Source organism: Schistocerca serialis, chromosome 3 (genome assembly GCF_023864345.2).
Source record: "Schistocerca serialis cubense isolate TAMUIC-IGC-003099 chromosome 3, iqSchSeri2.2, whole genome shotgun sequence".
NCBI classification, from domain to species: Eukaryota; Metazoa; Arthropoda; class Insecta; order Orthoptera; family Acrididae; genus Schistocerca; species Schistocerca serialis.
This window is the reverse complement of record NC_064640.1, coordinates 634,242,516-634,258,559: the sequence shown is the minus strand read 5'-3', so window position 1 is coordinate 634,258,559 and position 16,044 is coordinate 634,242,516. Positions and strand designations below refer to the sequence as shown.

At 40.5% G+C, this 16,044-nt stretch overlaps 2 protein-coding genes across 5 annotated transcripts in view; one reads left to right on the top strand and one right to left on the bottom strand.

Annotated features, from left to right (window-relative positions):
• The window catches only part of LOC126470516 (serine protease inhibitor 2-like), a 32,595-nt gene extending 24,065 nt beyond the window's left edge, over nt 1-8,530 (bottom strand). Inside the window, exon 1 of the mRNA XM_050098427.1 lies at nt 8,432-8,530. Within this exon, the coding sequence (XP_049954384.1) occupies nt 8,432-8,453 (22 nt within the window). The 5' untranslated portion in view covers nt 8,454-8,530. The remainder of the gene's footprint in view (nt 1-8,431) is intronic.
• LOC126470515 (constitutive coactivator of peroxisome proliferator-activated receptor gamma-like) overlaps nt 1-16,044 on the top strand; it is a 750,708-nt gene that overhangs the window by 608,035 nt on the left and 126,629 nt on the right. The window lies entirely within an intron of this gene.

Sequence of the window (16,044 nt, the reverse complement as noted above, 5' to 3'; positions counted from 1 at the left end):
ATGGTAATGTTTTCATTGCGCGCTTACTGCGCCCGCCTCAACTTACCGATGGCCGGGTTCCAGGTTGTGCTTAGCTGCAGACCGCCATCTTTATTGAGGATGCTGTCAAAAATTTGTAACTATCGCTTCTTTTAGAACACTATCCCAAAAATTAGTAGTCCGTGTAGTAACAGATTTCTCGGCCAATCCAATACGGTGTCCGTTTTCTGAAGTATGTCTCGCCACCGCTGATTTCTCAGGATACCGAAGGCGAAAACATCTCTCGTGTTCCACACAGCGCTGTTCAATAGTTCGTACAGTCTGTCCCATATAGAACTGTCCACACCCACACGGTATTTTACATGCTCCTGGTGTTCCGAGACCAACATCGTCTTTCACAACCCTTATTAGCTGTCAAATTTTAGCCGGTGACCTAAAAACCGTATCGATTTTATGCTTCTCATAAGCCGGCTAATCTTTCCTGTGACAGCCACAGAAGGTTAAGAACGCAAGCTTCTTCGTCCTTGCAAGATGACTTGAGAAATCAGGCGGTTGCTGTAGCCATTTTCTTTGAAGACTTCCCGTAAGTGGCTCAGTTCCTTCGGAAGACTTTCAGCGTCTGAAACGGCTTCCGCTCTATGCACCAATGTCCTCAGACAGAACTTTTTTTATGAAGGGTGATCATAGCTGGTAGCATGCAGATATCTGTCTGTGTGGGTGGCTGCGACATCAATTTTCTTTCCGGCGGATGCGGACGTCTAGAAAAGACAATGTACCTTTCTCTACTTCCATCGTAAATCTGATATTATGGATGCTGAAGTTGAAAAATTCTACCAGATTTTCACGCCCACGAAGCAAGAAAACGAATGTGTCTTCTACGTACCGATAAAAGCAAGTAGACTTTGCAGGAGCCGTGTCTAGGGCAATGTTTAAGTACTCCAGGAAGAGGTTGGCTATAATTGGAGCTAATGGGCTTCTCGTCGTGACGCCGTCCGTCTGGTACCTTGCCATGAGTTCGGTTTAGGCGCCGTACTGCATCATCAATTGCAGACAGTCGATACGGGTCTGTACAAGTTGAGAAGGGCTTTGCTATAGCTGTGATTGAAATAACAGCAGTAGTGCTGCTGCTTTTAGCGAGTATCGACGCATTAAAGAAATATGGAGAAATCCCCTTTCCGCACCGGGTTTGAAGAACATGATTAGGAAGTTCGAATTAACTGGCGATTTGGGTGTTGCTCTTGGGAGTTGCCGACGGCCAATTCCACCACGAATTATTGTAGTTACTATTGCCATGGCTGAGAATGTTGGACGCAATGTGTGATCTTTAAACGGTGCACCAGCTGTGTCACGACAGTTGAATATTCCATGGTCCACCGTTAGAGAAGTGCTGCACAATTGTGAAACTGTGTCTAGGACGGTTCTAGGCTGTCGTCGATGCAGATGGTTGTCACATTGAGCTACGTTTGTAACGTAGAACGTAGGATACGAAATTGAACGTTACCTTATCATTTGGAAATGCAAATGTCTGTCAATGGTTTATTCGTTATTTCTTTTCCGCGTGTCCTTACAAATGTTTCCACAATGTTGAATTGTGCTACGATCACACTTTTTAAGGGGCCCTCTCAAGTAGCGAAAGTTTAATTGTAACCACCCTGTATATAAAAAAAATTTTCGGCTGCAATACCATGATAGCAAATTTCGTAATTTGTCGGTTTACTAGACTCATTATAGCACTAGTCTGAGACCAGAACAAATGCGAGGAAGTGCTACACGTCGCCAGTTATTAATTTGAGACTGGTTTTAGCCGTTCTTGAACTTTATAGGGGATAAGAACTGTGCTTACATTCGATACCTCTATGCTGGAAAGTAGCGGTGCAGCAATAGAGTTGCCTTCTCTGTTGAGGTCAAAATCTTATCTAGGCGGGCAGCCGTTACTGTTGGTAAAGAGAACCTACACAAACTGTTAGAAAATTAGTGTATTTAGTTGCGTGACAATGTAATAGTGGTATTTCCTCAAGAAAATAATTAGTGAATTATGTCTTCAAGCAGAACTGCAGCAGTAATCTGTCAAACGTTTCTTGCGGGAACAGCAACCATTTGCATTGGCTTTGCTATCGAGGAGAAAATATTTGTCACATCAATTTTTTCTAATAGAAAAGTTAAATTGACATTCGTGGAGTGAACAACTTAAATCGTTGTTAAAAATAAATGCGTCATAACATTCCTGTAACAAACTTATAATAAATATTAATGTCAATCACACACCAACAATAATGAAGGATTGAGGAATAAGTACCCACCAATCTATTTTGCTCACTGGAAACGATCTTGCAAACTTACCCGGCATTATTAGTCCCTAGCCATTTCTTTACTTTGTGGAATACCTTTTATTACAGAAAACATTACACATGGACGACGACTAAGATGGTTGCGAATTCACGAAATGTATTTCAATCATAGTGATTAGACACTTTGAAGATATTTACAATAGCTGAATATAAAGTATAAGTAAATCATATCCTAAAGTACAGATTCTGCTTGTTTTAAGAAACTACATGCCATGTCTCCATCCGGTTCTTAGCGGAGCCCTTACAGGGGTCGTGGGAAATAGGGCTTTGCAGCACACATTTTACCACTGTCTGAATATTGTGAATAAATTTTCTTAGCTACTGTCGTGGGTCTTGCACAAGCGCAATAGGAAATTTCATTCCATGACGACTCGCGGTAATTTAGGTGACAAATGTCCTGTCAAAGTTTGACCTACTATACATGTAAATCTAGTATTTTAGTTTATTTACAAATTTCGTCATCCACTTTACAAGAAGTTCCACAGGTTTGTCGATGCAATAAGTATTTTCCTTTGAATCTTCAAGTAAGATTTCTAAAAATTCAGTTCCAAGATGAAAAGTCCTTATACGCTAGTGTTTATTCTTGCTGTCTCTTAAAACTTCTAAATGTTTCCTTGTAAACAATGGAGATACTAATTTTACGAAATGAGTGCAGGATTTTTAGTACGAAGTTTGCGGCCAAGGTGCCTTTGCGCAGCATATGATTGGTGCGAAACGAGCACAGACCAACGTACATTCATTTTAATTGTGTATGCTTGACAAAAAGTCAAGCCACGATCTTCAGCGCACTATTAGTTATTCATGGTAGTATTTACGTTCATCGTGTAACTAACTGGAGGAACGTAGGTTCTGCGATTGAGTTACCTAAATTTGTATCCATTTCACACTAACTGAAGGAATGAATGTAGTCGACGAAGTGGACCTAATTTTTTCGCAAGGAAACTCAGAGGTATGCCATAATTGTGTTGTAAGTTATAGACTTACAACGTCTCTCTCTCTCTCTCTCTCTCTCTCTCTCTCTCTCTCTCTCTCTCTCTCTCTCTCTCTACTGACATTAGCGTCTTTTGTAACCTCATCCCCTAATACTCAAAATGAGAATTAAATGAATCAGTCAGTTACGAACTTCAACACTACCCTGCTTTGGTATTCGATGCTCGATCATGCGAAAACCACGTCAAGTTTTTCTCACAAGACATTAAAGTTTTTTGGTCAAAGCAGTCAGACTATTACTTGACTTTCTAAAAGCATTTCAGTCAGTACCCCACACCTACGGTTATTATTCAAAGTACGATCACATGATAGCATCAAAAGATTTGCGACTGGACTGATTTGTAGATAAAGAGGATGCAGTATGTGCAATTGGGTGAACAATCTTTTACATAAGTAACTTCAAACGTGCCCCAGGGAAATGTTGGAACATTTTCTGTCCATGTTTTATATTTAAGACCTTGCACAAACAATAGTAACTTAAGACTTTTCGCAGATATTGCAATTACCTACAATGAAGTACTGTCTGAAGGAAACGGCACGAGGTAATACGGAAGCGTCCGATCCCACCCGTCTGCTTTGACCCATGACGTCACAAATATGGCGGAAACAAAAACAAACAAACACACACACTTTCCACAAGAAGCCTAATGACACTAACGGGACAATCGCGGGAAATGGGGTGTTTTGGGTGGGGGGCAAACTAAATATAAACAAATTTAGACAACTTGGGTAGCTACAACGTGTAAGTGAAGACAGCCATGCATGAATACCCACCCACCTCCCCAGGGGTCGTAACCCCTGCAACCCATAGAAGATAAAGATGCTTCAGTAGCTGATTAGTGTTTTTTGTCTTAAAAAAATCTCACGGGATAGAACGAACAGATCAGAAAAGTAAATAAAATAAGATAAAACAGAACTGGAGACAGCCACACTCAAACCAAACTCCGCGCCGTCATGACGTCACACACGACAACACCCTTACGTCACGGGTCAAAGCCGACGCGTTGGATCGGACGCTTCTGTCGACCCCGGCACGAATATATATCGATAAGATTTCAAAGTGATGTACAGATTGGAACTCGCTTTAAATGTTCAAAAATTGTAAATGTTTGCCGTTCACAGAACGAGAAAGCTTAGTATCGTACGACTACATTATCAATTTGTCGCAACTGGCATCTTTCGACTCACACAAATACCCGAATAACGACTTGTTTGGATATGAAATTGAACGATCGCATAGGCTCAGTCGTAGGTAAAGCAGGTGGAAGACTTCCGTTCACTTAGGATACTACGAAAATGGAAACTGTCTTCAAAGGCGATTGATTACAAATCGCTCGTGCGACCCATGTTAGAATATTGTTGAAGTGTGTGTCCCGAATTAAGCAGGACTAACAACGAAGGAAAGAATTAGTGGACAAAGTTTTGCGCGGTGATGCTGAAAAAACTGGCAAATGCTTTAAGAAAAATTGCCAAAACATAGCTACAAAGTTTCAATAACCAGCTTTAAGCAACGAATCAACGAATATAGTAAATCCCAACGCATCGTTCCTGCAGGGGCCACGAAGACAGGCAATACAGCGCGCACAGCAGTGTTTAAACATTCTTCCCCCGCTCTATAAATGAACAGTATGGAAGGAGGCCCTAAGAAGCAGTAAAATAGGAAATACCCTCTTTCATGCACTTCATAGTGATTTGCTGAGTAGAGATTCGATTTTTATTTCCTCGTTTAAGAATTGTCTAGCTAGAAAGTTTGCTTATTTCGCCAACCCGAAGATTCCTGTGCATTGTGCCAATGTGTATCATATCACGCCCAGAACTAGGAATTCTAAATTAGAGGTCGATATAAAAAACGCGCGCGCGCGCGCACACGCGCACACACACACACACACACACACACACACACACACACACACACACACACAACCGCAAGATACAATAGAAGGCTCGCGCGTTTACTGTACATTAACGTAGAAGAGTCACTCCAGCTCGTTCACTTTTAGATATACGTGACTGTCTTCAGAACGAGCAGCTTTATGGGTTGTTAGACACGTAAGCAGACAGTGTACAGGAATATTTTCAGACGCTGTCGCTACAAAACGCGCTTGGAACTGTAAAGCCTGTTCCAACATTGTCTCGTACTACCAGTAGGAATTAAGTTTAAGTGATTTTAACCATCACTCATGCTCATTCAGTTAGCTTTAGTTGCATAGATTTTAGTAAATTTTTATGTAAGCTTCCATTCCATCCGAAGTACTTCAAGGTCAGTTTTAGCTTTTGCATCGCCCGTTCATAGTTCGATTGTGTACTGTCACTTTACAATGAGATCCATCATCTTCCGGAAGTGTTCGTCCAAAAAATTACATTTTGATCCAGATTTTATTCTTTTGCGTATGAAACAGACATTTCATCTACCCTTTTAACAGCAACAATACTGGCCTCAGCGCAAAATAATTATTTCTGAGGTAGACATGCTTTACTGTTTCTTTATTTTGTCATCTTAATTCGGCGTCTTGCAGGTGCCACCTATCTTCCACCAGAACAAGATTGATCACATCTTAAGTATTACGACTGCTAGCGTGATGCTAACTATGTCTTCCTGACACTTTGCTGTTATCTTTGACATCGTGAAACCCCTTTTTTTATGGCTGGAAAACAATTTTTGTTGGCGATTAAAGGACTCAAATGTTCTTTAGCAAACAAAAACGTACGTTATGCAAAAAATGATTTTAAATATTTTTAACCACGGAAGAGCACATATGAATTAGGAATATAGGAATATTTGCTAGTTTGCTTCTGTTATGAACACTTGACACTGAAGCATTTCAAAGAAATTTCCATTGATTCATGATCCATTGAAAAACAAAGGGCAAATTTTGTTATTGGCTTATTGATTTCAGTTTAGCTCTAGCATTTCAATATGAAGATTAAAGTTTTAAGGAATTTGCAGGAATGAAAATCAGGACTCCGTTATTTTTCCAGATTTTCATATTTTTACACACGTCCTTAAAACATTTCACGCCGTGTGACGATGGGCTGCTGGTAAATCGTCTTACTCGTGGCAAGTCAACGGCTAGTGACGTGGAACGGAGTGGCTGCTGCTGGGGTATGCGTAGGCTGGGCTGTTCGCAGGCTCGTCTCAACCGCCTTGCCATTGTACCCCGCGGGGTCAACGTTCGTTCACATAGTTCCATTGCGCGCTGGGGGAACGTTTTCCAGGAGAATTGCAGACGTAACGATACATGCACCGCCACCGCAGAATATGAGAGAAACTCTGAAGCTATGAACTGTATCCACGTCTACTCGATAAGGCCAATTTTTACCATTTAACTCCAAAATATAGCTTATTTACAAGAAGAACGTTGCGCATTCTTGCCACCATTTAACATTATGAAGGAGGGAAGGAATATCAGCATTTAACGCCGTCATTAGCAACAGAGTAAGCTCTGATAGTCGACAATGGGCAAAAACATTAGCCGTGTCCTGTTCTACACCTACATCCATACTCAAAACCACTGAAGTGCATGACAGAGGGTACTTCATTGTACCACTTCTTAGGACTGCTTCCCGATCCATTCACGTGTGTAGCGCGGGAAGAATTATCACTTAAACGCTTCTGTGCGCGATGTAATATTCTAATCTCTTCGCAATCCCTAAGAGCTGCTTGAAGAAACTTTTTAAGCATGCTTTCATAGGATATTTCGAATTTATTCTCAAGTGTATGCCTTTTTTTTTTCGAAATATCCTTGACGCTCTCGCACAGGAGGAACTTCTGGCTATTCGTACAACTTTTTGTTTACGTGCAGTATGTCCTGTTAGCCCTGTTTCGTATGAGTGCCACACACTTTAGCAATATTCTAGACTGGATCACAGGAGCGTTTTTTTTTTTTTTTTTTTTTTTTTTTTTTTTGAGAAATCTCCTTCGTATACTGATTGCACTTCCCTAGTATTCTACCACAGAACTGAAGTCTACTACCTGCTTCACCTGACACTGAGCCTATGTGATCGTTCCATTTCATATCTCAGCAAATTGTTCAGAGAAACAAACCCTCTATTTGGCTTAATCGATTTGAGGAAACTACGGAAAACCCTAATCAGAATCGCCAGACGATTTGAACCCAACTCCTCCCAAAAGGAAGTACAGCGCCTTTCTCACTGCTTCACCTCGCTCGGAGCAGTGGATATGAATCAACAGTTCAGCGCGCTTGTCTGCTCGTTAGGACGACGCTAGCTTGTTTACGACTTCTGTGCGGTTGTAAATGGGTATCTCATCAACGATAAGTTCCATCATTACTTCGCTCCAACAATTTTCATGTTCTTTTGCCATCTGGTGGCCAAGCAGATAGAACGTGGCAAGTTTCCTAAAGGTTTTCATAATGTGCTGTAGCTTAATGGGACCTGTCGTTACGGTTCCGCTTTTTTCCTGCCACTTTCATCACTTCAGGCAATGATTTGTATGTGTGAAGAATGTCAGGTTGCACCGTGGTTCGGAGTTTATGTTCAACTGTAAACTTCTGTATGACTGGCTTGGTACGTCATTGCAGTTGTCGGAGAAAAGCGACAGCATACCACTTTTAATAAGACAATGGTAGTAAAACTTCTATTCAAAGCAACTTTAGAGTTTAGCAAACCTTTGCCTTTTAAAGCTAGGGAAATACAACGATTAGCGCGCATCCTCTCCGTCGATAGTTTGCTAGCTGAACTTTGAGATAAATTTAGAGATTCAGCACTCCAATAATAAAATGGGGAGGAGTTTCCTAACTCATTTACCGTGGAAATTAATTGACTATAACGTGAGTGATACGGTGACAGTAGCTGCTGCACGTAATGAGTCACAGCATTCCGAAATTATTACATGTCAAAAGCACTTAATTTAACTTTGATATCGCCGTAGTCGCAACCCTAAAGGTAACTGTGTCCATAGCATTCGCTGATTTGTCAGTTATCTCGATACCGGCATGTGTTTTTGTAATATCGGAAAGAAGTCTCGCGATCGACCCTTTTCGATTTCTTCCCTCTGAGCCGACTGCCATTGTGGTTTACCAGCGTGGTGTCACGAAGAGAAAGGGTGGGGCGTACGAACCGGGAGCCGACTCCTTAGCGACAAGAGCACTGACCTGTGAAGGCGCGGACGGCCATGGTGTGCGCTGCGCGGCGCGGTGGCGACTGCTGGCCGCTGGCTGCGGTCTGACTTGTTTACCTGCGCTCCCCTCCACTTCCTCCACACTGGCGCTGGGCCCGGGGGAAGTACTGTCCAGACCACTCTGCCCACCGGAATTTCTCGCGTCGCGAGCCGCATCAACCTTGCCTAACACTTCAGGCATGTTCCACAAAGCGAATTTATGCAGCTTGCAAGCACAAGTTGACCAAGTATAATAAACTGCGTGTGGAATTATTTCCAGATAAATCTTGGCAGGAGGCCTGCTGAATACTTCACGAAGGGAAAAAGCTCCTTTGTCGAACATAGGCTCACAATCGCTACGTTTACACGAGTCTGCCAAAACTGGACTTCGTAAAGCAATTCCCAATACCGTTTTCTGTAGTTGTGTAAACACTCCCATATCTATCTGGAAATGCGGTTCTGGCAGCTGGATTTTCTCCTCCACTCTTGATTTTCGCTCCCACGTAAACAGCCAACCGTGTCTGAAACATACTTGGATTTTCAGGTTACGCCTCTTTTGTGAAACTTTTCGACTAAACTGGACGTAGGGACTTATTGTGCATCGAAGAAGAAGTAGAGATATTAGACTGAGCACGAAATTGTGTGTTTCCCGATTTTTAATTGAAGAGAAACAGTCGTCGGGCTTACTAAATCGAAAACCGGGTCAGCTGGTTTCCAGAGAGATTGTGTAAGACAACTGGCGATCAGAAAACCGATATTTGACCGGTATCAAAACTGCCTCAGACCTCATCATTTAAAACTACAGCGAAAATCGGTTTCAGAAATTCGGTTTTCCTCTGCCGGAAGTTATGTGTCATGTAGCAACTGATGAAGACCGCATTCTCAGCTTTTTCTAGTTTGTATTTATTTTTCTTTCGTATTTAACTGGGAACTCGAGTTTCCGGTGTCTTCCTTCTTCATTACTCCCATCACCTGAGTGTCGTAATTTGCTTATAAATGTCTTTTATATAAGGCCACGAAAGAACCAGTGAAGGCAGTCGGCTCCTGACAATGGCAACGGAGGATATCGTAATGACTTCAAAGTTCTCATTCACGTTTGACGCGGAAAAATGTTGGTAAAATATTGTCTACGTTATTTGGAGATTATCAGTCTGATTCTTAGAAGCTGCATTTTACATTCAAAATTTTTTTGAAAGTATGAGGTTTGTGTTACTGCAATATCACTTGCATTCCTTGTAATCCACGAACATAATACTGGCATTAGGGTCTAACTAACCACAGCGACAGTTTTCTCGTGTCTAATGGTGAGAGCCCGTACTGCGTCTGCCTTTGCGGAAAATAAGTGCGTAGGGGTATGGAGAAAGCATTTTTCCAACAACATGATGTCACGCAAAATTCATAATTAGCAGCTGCCGGTAAATCTTCTTTTTGTCTTTGGTGCCGAATTACTTCAGTCTGTTTCTTCGGATGGATAGCAAGAAATGTCACTCGTGACCTCATTTGTAGTCCTACAGTTAATTAATTACCTGTACATTTGCACAGCAATGCTCGATGTGAAATGAAGCGGAATGGCCTCGTCATCTTGTTTTACGCTTCGCACAGGGAAATCACGCTTTTCTTTTAAACGTACACAATTTTACTATTAAGGACGTAGTAAATAAATGTGGTGATGAAGATCGAATCGACTCACTGCCAGAATGGTGCCAACCTCGGAAGCTTATTATTAAAGACTGACGTCTCGTAGTGTGTAAAATGTATAAAAAGTGCAAGAAGAAACATCACACCGGGATAAACATAAGAGTGCTTTGTGGTCAATATTACAGGAGCCGACTGACAAGAAAAAAAAATCAATATTTTAGTGATATTACCTGTAGGAAAAGGTTCGACCTCCGAAGAATTTATATTAGTAAAGGCTATGAGTGGCGAGAGACGTTATATTTACTGGCAAACGTAGATACAGTGTTAATATGTATGAAGGGAGCGGAAATATGTGTTGCATGGCAACAGAGTGGTTTATATAAAAAAGGAGCTACTGCCCAGAATAAAGCGCTATGGGGGCTGTGTGATAATATATGACTGTGTATCTCCGACTGAGGTGAGCCTCACGTTCTTACATTTACTGATAGTTCTATGGCAAAAAATTGTTACTCGGTGTAGAAAGGAAGGAAGATTAGAACCCCATCGACATCGAGGTCATTAGAGATGGAGGACACGCTCAGAAAAGTTCAAGGATGAGGCAGGAAATCGGCCGTGACCTTTGAAAGGAACCACTGCGTCATTTGACTGGAACGATTTGGGGAAACCACGGAAAATCCAAATCTGGATGGCCGGCCTCGGATTTGAAGTCCACTGTGCTAAACACTGCGCTACCTCTCTCGGTCTACTCGGCTGTATTAAAAGATTGTTCGAAATATGGTGAAAATTGTACTTCAGGTCAACGTGCAGTTCTTCAGAGATAGCGACCGTAAACACAAGGTGCACAGAGTGAGTCTGTAGTTACTATATAACTACGCTAAAGTTACTGAAATAGCCTCACAATTTCTACATCTCGATGTTACTGAGAATTTACAGGAAACAACGGTCAATTTCGTTAAAAGAGGACCTATTGACAAGGTTATGGAAAGGCTGTCTCGTAGTCAGCCCAAATATACGGCAACAATTGCGGGGAACATGCAGAAACGCTTAGAAGAAATAGTAATAAGAAAATTATCACAGACAAGGAATTAAACAGCGTTAAAGAGACATTTCTATATTTTAACAGGAAAGGGGCAGACTGTTAAAGTAGCCCAGAGTTATGTTCCTTTTTCGTGTTTCTTTCTGCACGTTGCTTTAATATTTAATTATTAGTTTTCCATTGTGTGTGTAAACAAATGCAGATGTGCAGTATCGTCATACGATTGTTGTGTTTCATTCATAAGGATGCAATATATAGCATGAAATCTTGCGTCATAAGGAGGGCAATCATTAAAGTTAGACACTGTAATAAGGTTCTGTATCATAAAAAAGAGAGTTTGAACTTGATTTAGACATCTGCAAGATCTTCTAAGCTCCATGGAACTCCATAAAGTAATAGGAACGACGTTACGTATCTTTGTACTCGCAAAAGCAGCTCTAGTGAGAAGTCTGATGAGCCTCACTCTTGTTTATGAATCAATAACTAAATTTAGTTTCAGCTTGTTGCTTTTGTGTGTTTTGCAACGTCTTCTGCACGTCTTATATTAGGTAGTCGTTTCGATCTTAATCTCTTGGAATCTGGCAGAGAATTGCATAGGTACATCTACCGTTCACCCACCTGAATACATGTCCTGCCCACATCCACTTTGTTTTCATTGAGTTCAAGATTATGTCTTCGACTCTAGACTCCAATCTATTTATTTGTTTTCCTATCTCTCCTATTAATTCCTCATACATTTCTCTATTGCTCGTATAATAACCTCCTGTTTTTAAGTGGTTTTCGCGTTAAGTATTCACATCTTACTGCCGTAATACCAAATAGGCAATACGCTCTAGTTGTAAACTTTGAATTTAAGACATAATTATCGGAAACTTTGTTTTGAAAACTCTGATTAGCTTACCGAAAGCACTTAAGGACAGATTCACGCTTCTGTTTATTTATTTTGCTGTCCACCTAGTCATTTTTAACAGTAATAAATTCACAGCTCATGAGACGGTGCTATGAATTCCTTGTTAATTTACGCTATTTTCTTTTCGAAATATCAGTTATACATTATTTTATGATTTATCGTCACTATGGGCAAACTGTTAAATGCCATCTGCAAAACGAAGGTGGTTGGTATGTGTTTCAATATCACATACTCACTTTTCGTTTCCACAGTTTAAGGGCTTGAAAATAGCCCCTTGCTAATAATGGTTTTAGTGTAATGGGATCTCCTTGCCTGATTCCGGCATAAATTCTGAACTTCTCACCGCCCTGAAGAATTCAAAAGGAAGTTGCATTCGGTTATATGTTCTTCATTCTGTTGACGTGTATTCAAGGAATGCTTTGTTTCTCAAGCGCTGTTAGCACCGATTTTGTTGCAACTGAGCAAATGGTTTCTCAAAATTTATTAATACCAGAAAAATGCTGCTTTATACTCATTGCTCCGTGATGTAATGTAATTCACGACTTGCAGTTAGTTCAGTCTCCCACATCCACTAATAGAGACAGCCTGTACTCTGCCCGTTTAAAATTGACTGACGACAATTTTGAGGAGTATCTCGTAAACTGCGGAGAGAAGAATGGTAGGTCCAAGGCTTTTTGTGTTTTGTTAGGCTGTTTCTATTCCGACTTTGGGGACTTTTTTCTTCGCAGAAATCTGTAAGCATTATTATAATTTCTTTTTATATCACTTTGTCTCCAATTGTAACCAGTTCTCAAGATGTCTTTCCTTTCGTCATACCTCGAGTGGTTTTACGTCCCATGTGCTATTACTTTTGATATTTTAATTATCAACTATCGTGTTTAGGATTCATGTTTTGAATTCTAAAATAATTGAAACATATCTTCGAAATGCTGTAAAATTTTCTCTCGGTTGTCAGTTACTATGCCAGCTGGGATGCGAAGTGGTGAAATATGCTATCTACTCAACATAAGTTTCTGTTCTATTTTCTTCGTAATCCTCCTATTTTCAAATTTTTTCCCTCAAAATATTTTCAGAGTGTCTTATCGATCTCGAGAGAAGATGCTCATCTTCTCTGTAATAGCTCCCTCGTGCCAGATGTAGAGGTGGCAAAATGTATTGACGTTAACATCTTGTTATGGTTGTCGAGATATATGGGACGCCACCATTCGCGAACCGCTACGATCGATTGACTCTGACATAGAACTGATGCAACATAAAATAACATACCTATATTTGTCATCCAAGTTCAGTTTGACTCGGTGCCTAATCCATTTAGAGCCACTGTTGCTGTCTGAGACGTGTATTAAATTTCGCACCTTGTATACCCCCAAACCACCTACAAAATTCATTAATGCATTCTCCTTACTATACCGCATATGTATAAAAAGTAAAATTTCGTTACTTGTTATCCTTTTTGGTGCTTCAGTTTTAATTGCTAGCAAATGCAGTTATCAGAGAGAAAATAGCTCTAATTATGTGAAGTTAGCATTTAGAAATCAACAACATTACATTTTAATATTATGCTTAGTATCTTAGATCAGCGTTGGCTCAAACAAATGGTATTCAAAATGCTTAAGAAAGATTATCAATTAAGGAATAAACTTTAATCTGTACCAAAATTCCCGTAACACTCACTTTTGAATGTGAGAAAACTCTTCTTTTGTTATTGTTGCTACAAGGAGACATTTTTTCTGTTGTAAAAGTGAGACAGTGTTTTTTTTTTGCGAAAACTTATGACATACACAAATATGTGAAATATGCTTGCCTTTAATGTTTTTGAGCCGTGCATTAAGAAATTAGCTTTCATAAAAGCTTGCCACAGTGTATCTTTCTTTTTCCAGTCATTCTTTTGTGTGCTAAAATGTAATGTGTCGAGTACTCATGCCGGAGACTTTCCAATATTTCTAAAGGCCCTGTAAATGACAGCTACAGGCACTAACAAGTAAAAGTATATCACTGCTGAGTCGAGGTTCACAGGGCAGGACACAGGCGCTCACATTTTCTTTGTTGTGTTCAGTGTGAACTAGCTGTGGCGTGACCACGTGTCTCAAGGATCTATTATTGTGTCAATTCAGTCTCTGACTTCGTTTATGGTATACATCCTGATGGCGGTGTATGCTTTTCCAACGCGATTAAGCGCTTCTGATGATGAATTTGGACGTTTTTGAACATTGCGTCCGGAAACTAGGCAGTGAGGGTAAATGTTCTCTCTTATCTTAAATATCCTCTCAAATTCTTTCAGAAGAGCAACTTTCAAGTTACTGACCAAGCTTAATCTTGGAGAGTATACATTTATTTAATTTTCGTCCTGACGGGAAGTTAACGATCGAGGCTGTGATTGACGCAGCAGTAGTGCATAAAACCCGACTTGCAACTGGTTGTAGCGGCGGCGTTTTGAGCTTAATAATGTCAGTCTTTTACTTGTCCCTTCTGTGTACACCAAGCACGATGATTTTTCCGATAAGGACAGAGGTCAACGTATACCGAGTACATTCCATTTCATACTGAACAACTTAATGTTCCTCCTGTGCTGGTAGTTATTCTCTCTTAGCTGTCACGATGCTAACGAAACGGTTACGCAATTGAATGAAGCCATGCACTTGTGTCCGCTTTAAATCTGCGTATCTACATGGTACTCTGTGTAATCGTTCGGGAGCAGGCACACAAGATAATGTTAACATGACCTTAGAATTAAACCAGGACCCAGTCCGCTCTACAGACCAGTGACCATTGCCCGGTACACTGTCCAAAATGGTTCAAATGGCTCTAAGCACTATGGGACTTAACCTCTGAGGTCATCAGTCCCCTAGACTTAGAACTACTTAAACCTAACTAACCTAAGGACATCATAAACATCCATGCCCGAGGCAGGATTCGAACCTGCGACGGTAGCAGCAGCGCGGTTCCGGACTGAAGCGCATAGAACCGCTCGGCCACAGCGGCCAGCTACAGTGTCCAGCTTGAATGCGGTTTTTAGACAGTTCTTCCCACACTTGTGTGGTGTAGTTTAGTCGATCATAAATGAGTTTTCTCGCTATAATATGAAACCAGACATTTAATATTATAGTACAATTTATCAGTGAAAAATCTGGCAATATGCTGACCCTTTCATGGTTGTCTTGTGTTACTTTTTTACAGACTGTGATTTATATTTAAATATGCTCTATATCTCTTTTTATATGTCTATCTAAAACCTCCACACACACACACTCAGGAATACGCATTCCTTATACTGGATGTACCAAGTCGTGACAAAGGCATCTAGCGTACTTAAAAACAGTGTTGGGAGTCGTTCGTAAAGACATCGTACCAGTAGAAGCTGCTGAAATTCTTCATATAAAAGCAATGTGGATAGAAATCAAATACCAACTAACTATATACAGAGCAGATGAAACATGTTCTTAAAAACTGTAATATTTTTGATGAAATTAAAAATAATGCTGTGGTGTTCTGGATGGCCATCCTCCACAGCAGCTTAAGTTTTATTTATTTCCATAAGTACATTATACGTCGCTTACACTGATCGATGTGCGAGTAAGCCATCAACGCAGAAATTTGTTTGTTTGAATTGTATATTGTAGTGTTCTCTTATTTCTTTATTTATTATGTGCGGCGTATGTATAGAGGTGACATATCCTGAATTTTTCCAAGTATGATATTTCCCCATCAACACTTGTATAGCATCTATAAAAATGGTTTAGAAAAGTGCATTCCTAATTACATATTCTTCTTCTTCTTTTTCGTCTTATCTCCTAAGACCCTCGAAACTCCCATTCCGACATCACATGTTGCCTCCAAAAGCTTCTGTCGTGTGCATCTTCCTGCAAGCATTTACGCCCATCCTGTTATATATCGTTTTAATTTCGTTTACCCATGTACTCCTGGGTCTCCCCTTTGGTCTTTTATCAGATGCCTTCTTTATGAATGTTCTTGGAACCATTTCATCCTTTTTTTCATTCTCATCAAATGGCCTGCCCATTGAAGT